General features: G+C 42.6%; 1 protein-coding gene across 6 annotated transcripts in view; it reads left to right on the forward strand.

Annotated features, from left to right (window-relative positions):
- The window catches only part of LOC121959384 (protein TANC2-like), a 171,403-nt gene extending 157,471 nt beyond the window's left edge, over positions 1 to 13,932 (forward strand). For 4 of the 6 annotated variants that reach the window (XM_042508674.1, XM_042508675.1, XM_042508676.1 and 1 more), the window contains 10 exons: positions 1,128 to 1,221; positions 2,636 to 2,769; positions 3,202 to 3,325; positions 3,811 to 3,986; positions 4,396 to 4,528; positions 5,305 to 5,334; positions 7,974 to 8,065; positions 8,989 to 9,135; positions 9,327 to 9,427; positions 10,226 to 13,931. In XM_042508674.1, the coding sequence (XP_042364608.1) occupies positions 1,128 to 1,221; positions 2,636 to 2,769; positions 3,202 to 3,325; positions 3,811 to 3,986; positions 4,396 to 4,528; positions 5,305 to 5,334; positions 7,974 to 8,065; positions 8,989 to 9,135; positions 9,327 to 9,427; positions 10,226 to 12,257 (3,063 nt within the window). In that variant the 3' untranslated portion in view covers positions 12,258 to 13,931. Of the gene's footprint in view, positions 1 to 1,127; positions 1,222 to 2,635; positions 2,770 to 3,201; positions 3,326 to 3,810; positions 3,987 to 4,395; positions 4,529 to 5,304; positions 5,335 to 7,973; positions 8,066 to 8,988; positions 9,136 to 9,326; positions 9,428 to 10,225 lie in introns of all 6 variants that reach the window. The other 2 variants (XM_042508672.1, XM_042508673.1) reach the window with 2 other exon arrangements.
- Positions 13,933 to 14,276: the final 344 nt, after the last annotated feature.

Here is a 14,276-nt window from a genome sequence, read left to right on the forward strand (position 1 = left end):
AATCTTAGATTTAATGTTAATTCAAGACATTATAATACATATTACTTTGTGCTCCACATTCACTGATGCTGTACATTACAACCATTCATTATTCAAAATGTAATGTACAGGATCTGTTAAGTGCAGATCCCGTGAAAAGACATAAGGTATATTTTTGGTGGAATTTTAACTAAGATGTGCAGAAATTCTTGAACAGGGCCACCAGCAGAGTAGGCCTGCTGTCACACACTGAACTCTGTCAGATTTATGTTTCCAAACCAGCTAAATGTGATTAAGTTTTCAGAGATAGAATCAGATGGTGAAATAGTCAAACAGTTTGAGAGTGAAAGCACTTTGAAAATGTAAGAAAAAAAGAAGGAGAAAAAAAAGGCTTTTTGGGAACCGCTAAACTGACACTTATTTGAAAATGAGAAAGAGTGAAGGAGGGAGCGTAAAGAGCGAGAGTATGATGGAAGGGAAAAGAATTTAGGGAAACAGCGAGATGTAAAGAGTGGCAAATTAAATTAGAGGAGAACCATGAATAAATTATTCTTATGTAGTAAATCCTACTCCTGCTCTAAAATGACTAAATCAACGACAATCTTATCCCAACAGCTGATGTCTGGTGGTTGATGTTGTTGCTAATTATAACTGACATCATCTCAAATTCAGCCTTTAAAATCAGATTACATAAAATTAGATTACATCCATTATGAAGTGTTTTATACATATTCTTCATTTAACCAGGTAAGACTCACTGAGATGCAAAATCTCTTTTTCAAGAGCAACCTTGCCAAGAGGGCAGCGTAAAACATTGCTACAACAATAAATACAAGCAGACAAATACAACTGTCACACATTACAAAGAGTGAGCACAACCTCCAGTTAAAATACAAAATAGTCAAATAAATTAATATGTACAATTTTGTATTTCAGTGAGAATTAGAGTAACATTAAGTCACATTAATCAAGAGTGCTATTTTCTCGATCTTTTAAAATATCTTAAGTTCCCTGTTAGTAATCAGCTCAGACTATTTCAGTTCCTTCTGTAAATTATTCCAGCTTATTTAAAATGTACATTTACCTGAGTCTGTCTGCAGTTAACTTGGACATTAATCTGTGTCCTTTTGAATCTTGTCCCTCTTCAGATTGTGTCCTACCTGCTGGACCTGCCAGAGAAAGATGAAGAGGAGGTGGAGCGAGCTCAGATCAATAACTTTGACACCCTGTGGGGGGAGACAGGTGGGAACGCCTCTTTTAGACAGACATGTCACCGGTAAAACCCAGACAGAAGACTGTGAATCTTTACTCATGCAGTTGTAAAATCTCTGGACATAATGTAAAAAACAAACTGTAGTTTGTCCTGAGACATAAAATTGAAACATTGTTTTTTTAAGGTGTTCATTGGGAGAGTTTTTCAGTGTGGCACGGCGAGGCAGAGCGCTGCAGTGCGGATGTGAGAGATCGTTCTTGTGTGTCTGCTGCTGCGTCAGATGCTGATGGCAGTGCAGTGGTGTCATTGGAGCACAGACAGGGCTGGGCTCACCCCGAGGAGGAGGAGGGAGGAGGAGGAGGAGAAGGAGGAGGGATGAGTGTGCTCCAGGGTGCTCAGAAATGACTAGTGTGATTGCCCCATGGCAGGGTGTTGAGAAATGTAATGCATCATTGTAACCTAAAGCGATGAAAGCTCATTGCGAGCCTTATTCCCCGGCTGCAGAGTGTTAGAGAGGCTGCTGCTCGCTGTCAGCTGAAGAGGGGGACTCGTACTCGCTCAGCCGTAGTTTCATTGTTTAGAGGAGATCAGGAGGAGAACAGTTGTTCTGGAAGATGAGTTTTAATCCCAGTGTTCATGAATAGGTCAACTGAAAATACATTATTCTTAAACAGCCAGAGGGAGAGTGTATATGTTCAGATGTAGTCACTGAACTGTAAGTATCAAAGTCTCAGTCCAGCAAAGAGTAAAAAGGCTCAAACTAAAACCAGGCCAATAAGCTGGCTGATATCTTATTATAGATATATCAATGTATGCATCAGCTGACAGGCAGTGGTGGAATAAATACTACCAAGTACTGCACTTAAGTTAATTAGTTAGTTAAGTTAGTTGAGTTAATTTTTCAAACCAATATTAGTCCTAATCATAAATATTAATAACAAATAATAATATTTCATGCCAATATGTTTATAGATGGAAAATCACAAGAAAATGAATTATTTTCAATATACTACATGCAAAGTAGATTCTTTATTTTCCGAGTTTCAGCTCATTGGTCAGCTTCTTCTGGCTCAATTCGAACTGCTCTTTCACTGACGTTTTCAGCTGCAGAAGGCAAAAAAACCCACTCAGACATTATTATCAACTAGCTGGTGAACATAGTTAGAACTGAGCAGCTGCGGGACACAAGCATGACTCCAAATGAATGATAATGTTGCTGCTTAACTGTAGAGTGTGTAAATAGGTTTGCCTTTATGTTGCATGTTTCCAAAGCTCCAAAGTGGCCAAACAAATCTGTTATTGTGGGTTTAATAATTACTCAATAGATAGCACCGATCTCCTACAACTAAAAATCTGATTTCTGTCCATCACATTTTTTACCCTTCTTCTCTTTATCTCATTCACTAATTCATTGTGTGTTTCGTTGTGTGTTTGTGTGTCCAGCTCTGACTGCAGCCTCCGGTCGGGGGAAGCTGGAAGTTTGTCGTCTGTTACTGGAGCAGGGGGCGGCTGTGGCCCAGCCCAACAGACGAGGCATCGTCCCGCTGTTCAGCGCCGTCAGACAGGGACACTGGCAGGTTAGTCCCCCTCACTTGGAGCACCTTCCTTTAAAAATATGAGAATGCATCGGCATTTGCGGGTTTCTGCAGCTTCTTAACAAATCATGAAATGTCTCATATTTAGTATTAGGCCTTAAAAATATTACATTTAAATTTTTTTCAATTTTTTAATATATGACAGACTAATAATTGGTCAATCCAGTAGAGATTAAACACAAGTGTGAATCAGAAGCAATAAAAAAAAAAAACAAGAAATAAATTCTAAAATGTTATGTATTTAATTACGATATTTATAAACACACGTTTTAAGTGAATTACTAATAAAAATAAAGTTGTTCCCGCAAATTTTTTCACATTAATTGAAAGGCACTTTAAAGTGTTAACTCACAAAGTTATTATGAAATCAAGCTGCTGTTATACAATGACGTGTGCTGTATTTGGGTGTTGTAGATCGTGGACCTCCTCCTCACACACGGCGCAGATGTCAACCTGGCTGATAAGCAGGGTCGCACTCCTCTAATGATGGCCGCCTCAGAGGGACACCTGGGGACTGTGGAGTTTTTATTATCTCAAGGTAAGAGGATATTATTTTTTAAAAAACTGGATTTAGAATGCATTTTCAGTCAGTGAGGGCTTCTTGTGTAGCAGAAGAACAGAGTACAAATAGAAGCTCCTAAATGTAAATCTATAAATAAAAGAAGATTTTCTGAAATAAAGATTGAACAAAATATCTCAGCAAATGTTCAGTAAATTAATAGCTAAGAAAATACACATTGGCATCCAAAGCTGTTCCACAAGAGCACTTGATGTACCAGGGTGTTTTCTTTTCTTTCACTTGTCGAAACGCTGCAGTCCTTCATGGAAAAAAAACCCAGCCACAGTACTAATAAAAATCAGCATAATTACAGTTTTCAAATGTTGTTTACGATAATTACAGCCAAATTAAATCAGCAGCAGATTTTAAAAATCCATCAGAAGTGAATTAAGGAGTTAGTCACGAGGAGTGATTCAGAGTGAGAGACGTCCGGCTGAGTCTCAATGCCGCATGTCTCTTCCCAGGAGCCTCTCTGTCTCTGATGGACAAGGAGGGGCTGACCGCTCTGAGCTGGGCCTGTCTCAAAGGACACTTACCTGTCGTCCGCTGCCTGGTGGAGAGCGGAGCCGCCACCGACCACGCAGACAAGAACGGTCGCACGCCCCTTGACCTGGCGGCCTTCTACGGTGACTCTGAAGTGGTAAGATTGGAAATCCAGGACTGAAAAGGTCCAGGTATCGAATATTAGAGACAGATTTTTTGACCCTCACTGTAAGTACAGACTTATGTGCAAAGTATGTATATATATATACATATATATATATATATATATATTCCCTTTTTTTAATCTAAAAACATACTGCCATCATGACAAAAGCCTGGCATTTAAAGGGTTAAAATTCTGAAAATTCTGAATATTTGATATTTATGATTAGGACTGATGTTGGGTAGAAAAATAATCTCTGTAAAAGTAGAAAGTCATATTAATGTATAATATATTTTTAGCTTGTTTTTAAAAAGCGCAGAATGTGTGTGATATTAAAAACGGGCCCTAAGGGTTAAAAAAGGTTTGCCAGCGCCATCACACCACATTGTCTCTGTCCCTTCAGGTCCAGTTCTTGGTCGACCACGGCGCCATGATAGAGCACGTAGACTACAGCGGGATGCGTCCTCTGGACAGGGCGGTGGGCTGCAGAAACACATCGGTGGTGGTCGCCCTGCTCAAGAAAGGAGCCAAGATAGGTAAGAGCGGGTCGACGGAGTAACGAGCCTCCCGTTTAACGCACAAAGGACCTCTTTCTGAGTGCTGCATCTTTTATCCTGTAGCGCCATGATAAAAGCCTGAAATGAGATACAGTTTGTATTTTTGTTGAAAAGGTCATGCACTGGAGCATGAGCTGCATGAAAGGGAGAATCCAAAGACGCTTTTAAAGTACACGCTGGTCATTATAGAGTAGCATTTTACCGCAATAAGCCATGGATTCAGGTTTGTGTCTCCATGTAGCTTAAACCACTTCCTGCTACTGTATGTCATCCGCCCCCCCACTGCCGCATCGTGCTGCTTCTCCTCGGCTATTTATGGCTCTGATGTGTGTTTCTTTTTATTGTACTACTGCTGTGTTGTTTTGCTTTTTCTCTCTCTCTCTTTCTCTCTCTGTCTGTTTGTCTTTACCTACCTACCGCTCACGCTCTCTCCCTCTCAATCACATCCTCTCGCTCTATTCCTCTGCGGTTGCTCAGAGACAGGTTGTTATTAGCGCTTGTTCCTTTTTTCTCCTTTTTTTCTTTTTGCTCAGGCACTTATCTCCGCTTCTCACTGCTGCTTTTTTTGTGTTCCTTTCCTCACTTCTTCTCCTCCTCCTCCGCCATCACCTCTCCTTCTCTTTCTGTTTTTCTCTGGCAATTCTCCCTCGCTCTGCCCTCCCACTTACACTCCCTCCCCTTTTGCTCATGACCTCCTCCTCCTCCTCCTTCTACCCCCACTCCCTCTTGCCCCCGCCTCTCTCTCCGGCCCCCAGGATGTCAGACGCTGCCCAGTCGGCCCCGAGGTAAAGCCAAGGCTGTCGACTTCTCACCCCACCAGGCATTTTGACAGCTCTATCTCCTCTCTCTGTGTTGTCTGTGTCGTCCTAAGTGTCGGCAGGCCAGCTTAGCTCCCTTCTCAAACTGACAAATAATAACATGCAAAAAGGTATTAGCACTGACAGTGATGCAGTCGGGATTGCCCTAGAGGTAGATGCTAACATCCGAGTGGTTAATGACAGCATGCCCGGCCTCCAGCCTGTGACGTCGTACCGAGGTGTCAACCTGCCATCCCACAGATGCATGACGGGGGGGAGCCCCTCACTAGCACTTTGCGTAGCAGGAAATGCATGTCTTTGTAATTCCTCTGTACCACCGCCACCACAGACTGAGGTGATAAACCACTGTACTGTGCATCGCTCATCTTCCAGACGTTTCCTCAGTGTCAGCTAGGCCAGTCAGCAGCATCCCCACCACCACCACCAGCTCAGAGGACAGCCTGCAGAGCTCTGTTATTTCCCCCCTCCCTGCTTGCCTCTTTTGTTTACCTGCCCCGTGTCTCCTTGTGCAAGACCCCCCCCCCCCTCCTTTTTCATTTCTGTGGTGTGTACATGTGTCAAGGATTGCTGTTGCGCAGATTCAGAAAAAGACAGTCAGATTTTTCAGTCACAAAGAAAGCAGTCTGCAGGGATCATTTTTTCTTCTTTTTAAATACACGACACAAGTTTTTCCTGCTGTTCTTGATCACTTCACTGAATCAGTCGCCAGTAGAAAGAATTACTGTACATCTGCACTTCTTGACAAAGACAGAAAATGTGTCTCAGTAAGAAAGACATGACAGTAGGGTTGGGCCGGTGTGAACATTTTCAAACCGGTTTGATATTAAGGCAAACTGTGGACCAGACCAGAATTGTTTATTGGCTTTTTGTTTATTTGGAATCAACAGAACAAACATTCACAAACCCCATCCTTGCCATCCCACACAAACAAATACTTTGTTATTATAATTATAGATCAAAATGAATAAATAAATACTCAATAATAATAATAATATTAATAAATTAAATCACATATACCAGGTGTCCCACTTGACTCAGCAGCTGTTCCTGAGTGGAACATAATAGCACCCAGGGTTCCCACTGTCATCCTGGAAGTGTCATGAAATTTCACAATCTTGTTTTCCAGGCCTGAAAAAGTCATGGAATTAGAAAAAAAATCATATCAATATGTGGTTTCAGCATAGATATTACAATGTGTAATAGTTCAAAAGACATGCAATGTCATGTAAAGTCAATTTTTATGGAAAACTCGCACAGTTCTCGTTTTCCATGACTAATACTGATCAAGCCCTACCCTTTAAGATGCGGTTGTGTGTTTATGTGACGTAGTGGGATGGCATTTGTTATGGGCAGTGAGACTCCAGTGTGTGTGTGTGTGTGTGTGGAGAAGCACCTTAGTTGGGCCAGCAAATTCCACAGACACAGACAGACACATACTTTTATGAAACGGATATTTTATTAATTGTCCTCCTTCACTTGTCGAAATTGTCCTGCTGAAAGTGTTTGGGAACCCTGGACACCACCGTCTTCTAGCATCAAGTCGCGTCTGAACTCTCTGTGCACACTAAATTCAGTAAATATGCTCAAACTACCAATGACTTCCCTTATTTCCGTGCTGTCAAAGCGAGCGACAGATATAAATAGAAACACGGCTCAAAATGGTGCATTCATCCAGTTAGATCGCCTCTTTCCTCGGCTCAAACCCAAAATATTGTTATATTGGTGCAGTTATAGTTTTCTTGACTAAGTCTGCCACATCTTTTCTCATCACCCCAAAAAACACATGAACTCACAAACACAACGTGACCACTCGTCCCCTTCTCACCTCTACTGAAATTTTATCTCCTTAATGTTTGAAACACTGGCCTGGACTTGGCTGTAAAATGCAAAATGTAAAATATTTTGCTAATTATGTTGTAATATTGCTTATTACAAATGCAGTATGAGATGGATTTAGTGCTGTGACGTGGTGAGCACAGGTTGCTTATCTATGCCACATTTAACACAGCTACTTTTTAATTTGTCAGAAGGTTTTTATAATGAAAACTGGCTGTTCAGTTGGTTTGCATAAAATCAAACCGGTTTAAACTCACCGTACCAGACCGGCAAAACCGGAAATCGACCCAACTCTACATGACAGTGTTTTTTTGTTTGTTTTTCTGTACATCTACTCTGCCTGGGCCAAAACATATTTGCAGATTATGGCTACAGTTAATCTACCATTTGAAAACAGTTCAAAATGTGCTCATTCTGCACTCTAATGAAGCAAAATCGACTCTCAGCGAGGTTTAAAAAAATTAAAATAAATAATAATACTACTGAAACAAATTTCTTTGCAAATAGTATTTGACCCAGGTCTGATGTCCCATAGCGAGGTCACAGTGTTCTCGAGGTGTCAGAGCAGGTCTTTGTAATCTTTTCTCTGCAGTGGATTGCCTGTCTTCTCTCCTCCATTCCCCCATTTTGGCTGTTGTCTTCATCCCTGTTCTTCTTGTTGTGTGTAGTGTGACTCCCAGTCGCTCCCTCCTTCCTCCTCTCCTGCTTATTGCTGTGTGTCTTTCTCACTGCGTCTTCTGTTTTCATCTGCTCCTTCCTGTGTTACTCAGGTCCAGCCACGTGGGCCATGGCCACCTCCAAACCCGACATCATGATCATCTTACTCAGCAAACTCATCGAGGAGGGGGACAGCTTCTACAAGGTCAGAGAACGGGAGCCTGCAGCTCAGATTTCACCGACTGTATTAAAGATAAATCTATGATCTGATAAATATCTTTTAAATGTCAAATCAAAAACCTATTAAGTATACTTTACTTTTTTAGCAAGGTCTGTGTACTGTGAGAAAAATAGTCTGGCTTGTTTAAGTATTAACTTTTATTGAATTATTTTTTCATGCATTAATCATTTACATTACTACATCATTTACTTAATTATTTGTCATTTTATCTATTTGTTCATTCATGCATTTATTCTCAATTATGCATTTATTGTTCTGTATTTATTTATTTATTCCTGTATTTATTTCTACATTTATTTATTCCTATGTGTATGTATAATTTATATATTTATTTATTCTTGTGTTTACGTACACATTTATATATTTATTTATTCTTGTGTTTACTTACACATTTATTAGTGTGTTTCCATATTTATTTATTTATTCTTGTATTTATTTAAACATGTATTTGTTCAGTTGTTTATTCCCATTTTATGTTTTTTTATTCCTGTATTAATGTACACCACTATTTACTTGTTTCTATTTTTATTTACTTGTTTATATATTTATTTATTTATACTTAAGTCATTTTCAGGCTCCACACAGTCACTATCACGCATAGATTTTATAAAAACATTATACCTAATTATCTGTATATGTAATTTCAGTTTATTGTAATACCCCAATGTTATGCTTTGTATATGTTTGTATTTTATTGTCAAGTATTTTATTGTTAACAACAAAGTTAAAGTACTGTGAAAATGAGATTTAATTCTCTGAGAATGTCGTCTAACTGAGAACAAATTATTAACAGATGCTATGAAAAATGTACCTTTATGTCTTTTTTAGATGAACTTTTTTTCACTGCGACGGGAAGATAACAGGATTTCTTTGTGTTTGTCCGACAGAAGGGGAAGGTGAAGGAGGCAGCGCAGCGTTATCAGTATGCCCTCAAAAAGTTTCCACGCGAAGGCTTCAGCGAGGACCTCAAGACTTTCAGGGAACTCAAAGTATCGCTCTTCCTCAACCTGTCCCGATGTCGGAGGAAAATGAACGTAAGTCTGTAGCACCAGCGGCGTGTGAAAAATGCCAAAATGCCACAGAATTGGGGATTTACTACAGCACACCTATTCTAGATAAACTTTTGAGCCCTGCATCATAGTAAACCATATGAATATGAGCATTATGCTGCTGACTGTATCTTCCAATGTCTTCATATGTGTTGGATGTCGTTCAATCTCTCCAGGACTTTGGGATGGCTGAGGAATTTGCTACGAAGGCACTTGAACTGAAACCAAAATCCTACGAGGCGTACTATGCCAGAGCACGCGCCAAGCGTAGCAGCAGGTATGCTCCTTTCATCCCTCTACACATCATAGAGTGAAATAGTCTTTGAAATTCATTTTAAATGGTCTCTGCAGCTACGTTCTTTCATCGTGTGTGAGCATGCGTTTGGACTCCAGTATGCTCTTTCATACAGACGTCTTGTGGACGTCTCCACAATCTAGACGTCTTGTCGATTGTAAACCCTCTCTTCAGGCATGCTGGCATCTTTGGCCTACTTTAATGATTTTCAAAGGCTAAAGCTAAACTGATGATGGTATCATGAAATTAGAGCTGTGTTGGGAACCGTTCCCTATCACGGAAATGGTGCACTATATAGCGTGTTTGCCATTTTGTAGTAGTGTTTGAATTCTCGCTGGTTACTTTCATCTGCTACATGCTAGCAGCAGCCAAACTACAAAAGGAAACACTTTCTTTACAAAAACTCAACAGTTTTTTTTTTCAGAAAGGGTGCTGACCAGCAGCTCGCGAGCTAAGTAGCTTGTGAATAAAATAAATAAAAATAAATGCTTAAAATATTATTTGACATACCTCCCCCTTTTCGCACCGACGCCTCCCCTCTCATGAACAACAAACAGTCCCTTAGTTATATTTAAGTATTCAGTTCTAATCCTGTTCTGAGTTCTGTTTTTTTTTAAATATTATTTGTATAATAAAGCTATTATAGAGTAATGAAAAAGAACCGATAAGGAGTATCGATGGTCGTTTCAGAGAACGTTTTTTCTTTAAAATTTGCCTAAAATTCACGAAATTGGTAAAAATGTGTCTGAACCCTCATAACCATCAGTTTCTTCTTTCCAGACAATTTCCTGAAGCCTTAGAGGACCTGAATGAAGCCATGAGGCAGTGCCCCAACAACCGAGAGATCCAGCGGCTGCTCCAGAGGGTGGAGGAGGAGTACCACCAGCTCAACCAGGAGGAGCACCAGCAGCAGGACCTGGAGCTGGAGCCTCCTCCCTCCCCTCCTCCTACGCCTCCCCCGGAAGACGAGGAGTCCCTGTCCCTGTCCATGCCTCTCCCCCCTCCCCCTGAGCCCCGACTGGAGGACATGGAGCCCGTCCAGGACCTGTTTGAGGACGAGGACTACCTGGAGCAGGAGCTGGAGGCCATGTCTGTGGGTCTGCCTCCGCCCGAGTCTCTCACCAACCCCTCCAGCCTTCCCATCATCCAGAGCCCGCCGCTGTCGCCGACGCATCCAGATCAGATCTACTTAGCTGGAGGTTCGCCCATGGGACAACCGTACGAGTATCACCCCACCTCCTCCTCTATGTCCTCCCCGACCCGCGCCTCCTACCAGCCGACATCGCCGTCCCTCTCCCCGACGCATCAGAACCACTACCGACACAGCCCGCCTCACACCTCCCCGGTGCACCAGTCGTCTTACGGCTTCAGCCCGCCTTCTATGGGCAGCGGGGGTCAAGGGATGGACCATCAGAGTCCTCCGCCGTCCCCTTTACGCCGCGCTGCTCAATACAGAGCCAGCCCGCCTGTAGAGAGCGTTTGTCTGTACAGGTCCCAGTCCGGGTCGCCTGTTCGCTACCAGACAGAGCAGCTCCCCGGCCGACCCAAATCTCCCCTCTCCAAGATGAGCAGCCAGCGTTCGTTCCAGCTGACCTCGCAGCAGTCTCTGTCCTCCCACCAAGCCCAAGGCCTTCGCCTGCAGCCTTCGATTGCCCAAATCGTCCGCACAAACCAGCCCAACAGCCTCTACAGCGGCCAGATGGGACACTCCATGGGTGGTCGCTACCAGGGGGACGTCGAGAGCCGCCTCGTGTACCAGCCCTCCCTGGATGGGCGGTCCATGCCCCAGGCTAGCCTCAGCTCTGGGGCCCTCTGTCAGCACGGCGGCCGAGGAGGGGTTATGGAGTCGGGCCTGTTGAAGGACGAGCTACCCCAGCGCCCCTCCTCTGCCTACCGCGCCAGCAGCGGGGGCCCGGGGGGCATCCGTTACAGCCAGACGCCTCAAATCAGCCGCAGCCAGTCCGCCGCTTACTACCCCGTCTCTGAACATGTTCTAGAGCGAGCTAACGCCATGCCCCCCTGCCAGCTGGGCTCCCCTGAGATCCCCCACATGGTGAGACGCCCCGTCAGTGCCAACACTACTGAGATGAAGCAGCACGTGCCCACGCCGAGGCCACTTATCCACTCACAGAGCGTCGGCCTCCGATTCTCTCCGTCCAGCAACAATATTTCAACCGGATCCACCTCGAATTTAGCGCCGGGTTTCAGGCCGTCCACTTCCATTCAACAGATGGAGATCCCCCTGCAGGCCACGTACGAGCGCTCCTGTGACGACATCTCTCCCATTTCTCCCTCTCAAGGCGGCGGCGGGCTGTACCCGGGCGAGACCACGCGCTCCCGGAACACGCCCTTCATGGGCATCATAGACAAGACGGCGCGGACTCAGCAGTACCTGCATCAGCCCTCGCGGTCCAGAGCCATGACATCCATGGACTCCGCCATCAGCCCGACGTCGCCCGGCCAGCTGGTCCAGCAAGGCTCCACTTACAGCCCCCCTGCGTCGCTTGGCAACATCGCCTACTACAACAAGACCAACAACGCCCAGAACGGACACCTCTTGGAGGAGGACTACTACGCCCAGACGCAGCCGCCGTCGCTGGGCAAGCTGGCCAACGGCTCCCGTGGCGGTGGCGACATCCTGGAGCGGGTCAGCCAGGTGCCCACGTACCCGGATGTGAAGGTGGCGAGGACTCTTCCCGTGGCGCAGGCCTACCAGGACAACATGTACCGCCAGCTGTCGCGTGACTCCCGGACCCAAGGCCCCACGTCCCCCATCAAACCAAAGAGACCATTTGTGGAGTCTAATGTGTGATGTGATTGGCTGGTTGGACTCGGCTCGTTAGTGGGAGAGGAAGAAAATCGACAGCTGCTGACCCCGGACGAACTCAAAGAACTCATCAGAGAGAAGCCCACACAGCCGACACACACACACACACACACACACACACACACACACACACACACACACACACACACACACACACACTTAGGGTATTAGACTTTATCTCAAAAACATAACTATCAGTGAGATTTCATCGTCATATTCTGCACACAGGCGGGACAACAGGAGCGTCCTCACTTCTGAATCAAAGAGCGGTGCACTTCCGGAACGTTGTGCGGCACAAAGTCGAACACAACAGAGTGAACGTACGAACCATCGGACTCGACTCGCGGACTCCGTATCCATCTTCTGTTCTTTCAAAGTGTGCTCTTAACCACGGTTGCTAGTAGGCTCTATTCTATGTAATACAATATTCTATGTTCAATACTGTACATTGCTCAGAAAAATACAAACGGCTCAACGACTCAGTACTTAGAGAAAAATGACAATATTTATAATTAAGTTATATATTGTACATAGAAAGGAAACATAGTTTGCGTTTGAATTGTATTCTGTTCACCCTGCCTTTGTGTCCCACTGCTAGTCATATGGAGGTGGAAACTCGAGCGAGACTGGGACATCGACCAACTTTGAATGATATAATTACCTCTATTGTGTCCAAATAAAAAAAAGATTGTGTCGTTGTTTAATGCAAAAAAAAAGCTTCCTAAACGATCTGAAGGATGTAGCTAATGAGTATTTTATTTATCGGTTAATCTGCATCAGTAAAACATCAAAAAAGAGTCAAATGTGTGCAGAATAATTTCCCAGAGTCCATGATGATTTATTTGGATGTTTTGTTTGACCAACAGATCAAAACCCAAATCCTCACATTAGAGAAGCTAGAACAAGTGAATTTTAGGCCATTAATTTCCCGTCAATCAACCTGTGTTTTTGCTCTAAGTTTTATAAAAGCACAGAGAATAAGAGGATCAGAAAATGCATGTAAACACTTAAAATATTATCAGAATGAGAATTAAACTACCACAAAATCTGTATTTTCTGTTTTTCTCTTTAGTGTCATATAGGGGTGGAAATTAATCATTTTTATTTATGCCAATGCCGTTATCGATTCTGCATATCGGTCCACTTCTTCATCAATTTCATAACTGATGTGGATGTGTTTATTATTTTTTTCAGGGTTTCCACCTGGAAAAACCTGGAAAAGTCATGGAATCAGTCAAAATCATGCACAATTTTAAAAAAGTTATGGATTTAACATATATATAGAAATTGCTACAATAATCTTCTGTGGATCTTCCACATCGTGTAATACTGCAGCAAATGTATTTTTTTAATATGCACTGATGTGTATCATTTTTTTAACACAACGCACGTTTCTTCATTATCTCCCACGTTTCATCTCTCGCTCCAGCTGAAATGACGTTTGAATATGATGTGTTTGAACGACACACACAAAAAAGAATTGTTTTTATGGGTCATGGAAAAGTTTTGAAATTTTATAGGACCCTGTAAAGGAACCGTCAAAAAGGACCGAATACTCACATTTCACTTTTTTGTTTAGCTCACATCATTAGCAGTTATAATTTTCAATTTACTGTCATTAGAGGAGTAAAGAAACCAGAAAATATTCACATTTAAGAAACAATTCAGAAAATTTTGACTTTTTTTTTTTCAAAAACTCAATCTGATTAATCAATCACCAAATTAGTTGGCAATTAATTAATTGACAACTAATCGATTAGGTGATTGGGTTTTTTGTCCATAAAATGTAAAAATTTGAAAAATGTCTTTCAGTGTTTCCGAAACCTCAAGATGACGTCCTCAAATGTCTTGTTTTGTCCAATTAAATATATATATATATATACATATATATATATATATATAGCTAAAGAAGCTGGAATCAGAACATTTTTACTTTTTTATTGATTAATCAATAAGTTGTTTGGTCTATAAAATGTAAGATATTTGTTGATTAGTGTTTCCCAA

The sequence above is a fragment of the Plectropomus leopardus genome, chromosome 19, assembly GCF_008729295.1.
Source record: "Plectropomus leopardus isolate mb chromosome 19, YSFRI_Pleo_2.0, whole genome shotgun sequence".
NCBI classification, from domain to species: Eukaryota; Metazoa; Chordata; class Actinopteri; order Perciformes; family Serranidae; genus Plectropomus; species Plectropomus leopardus.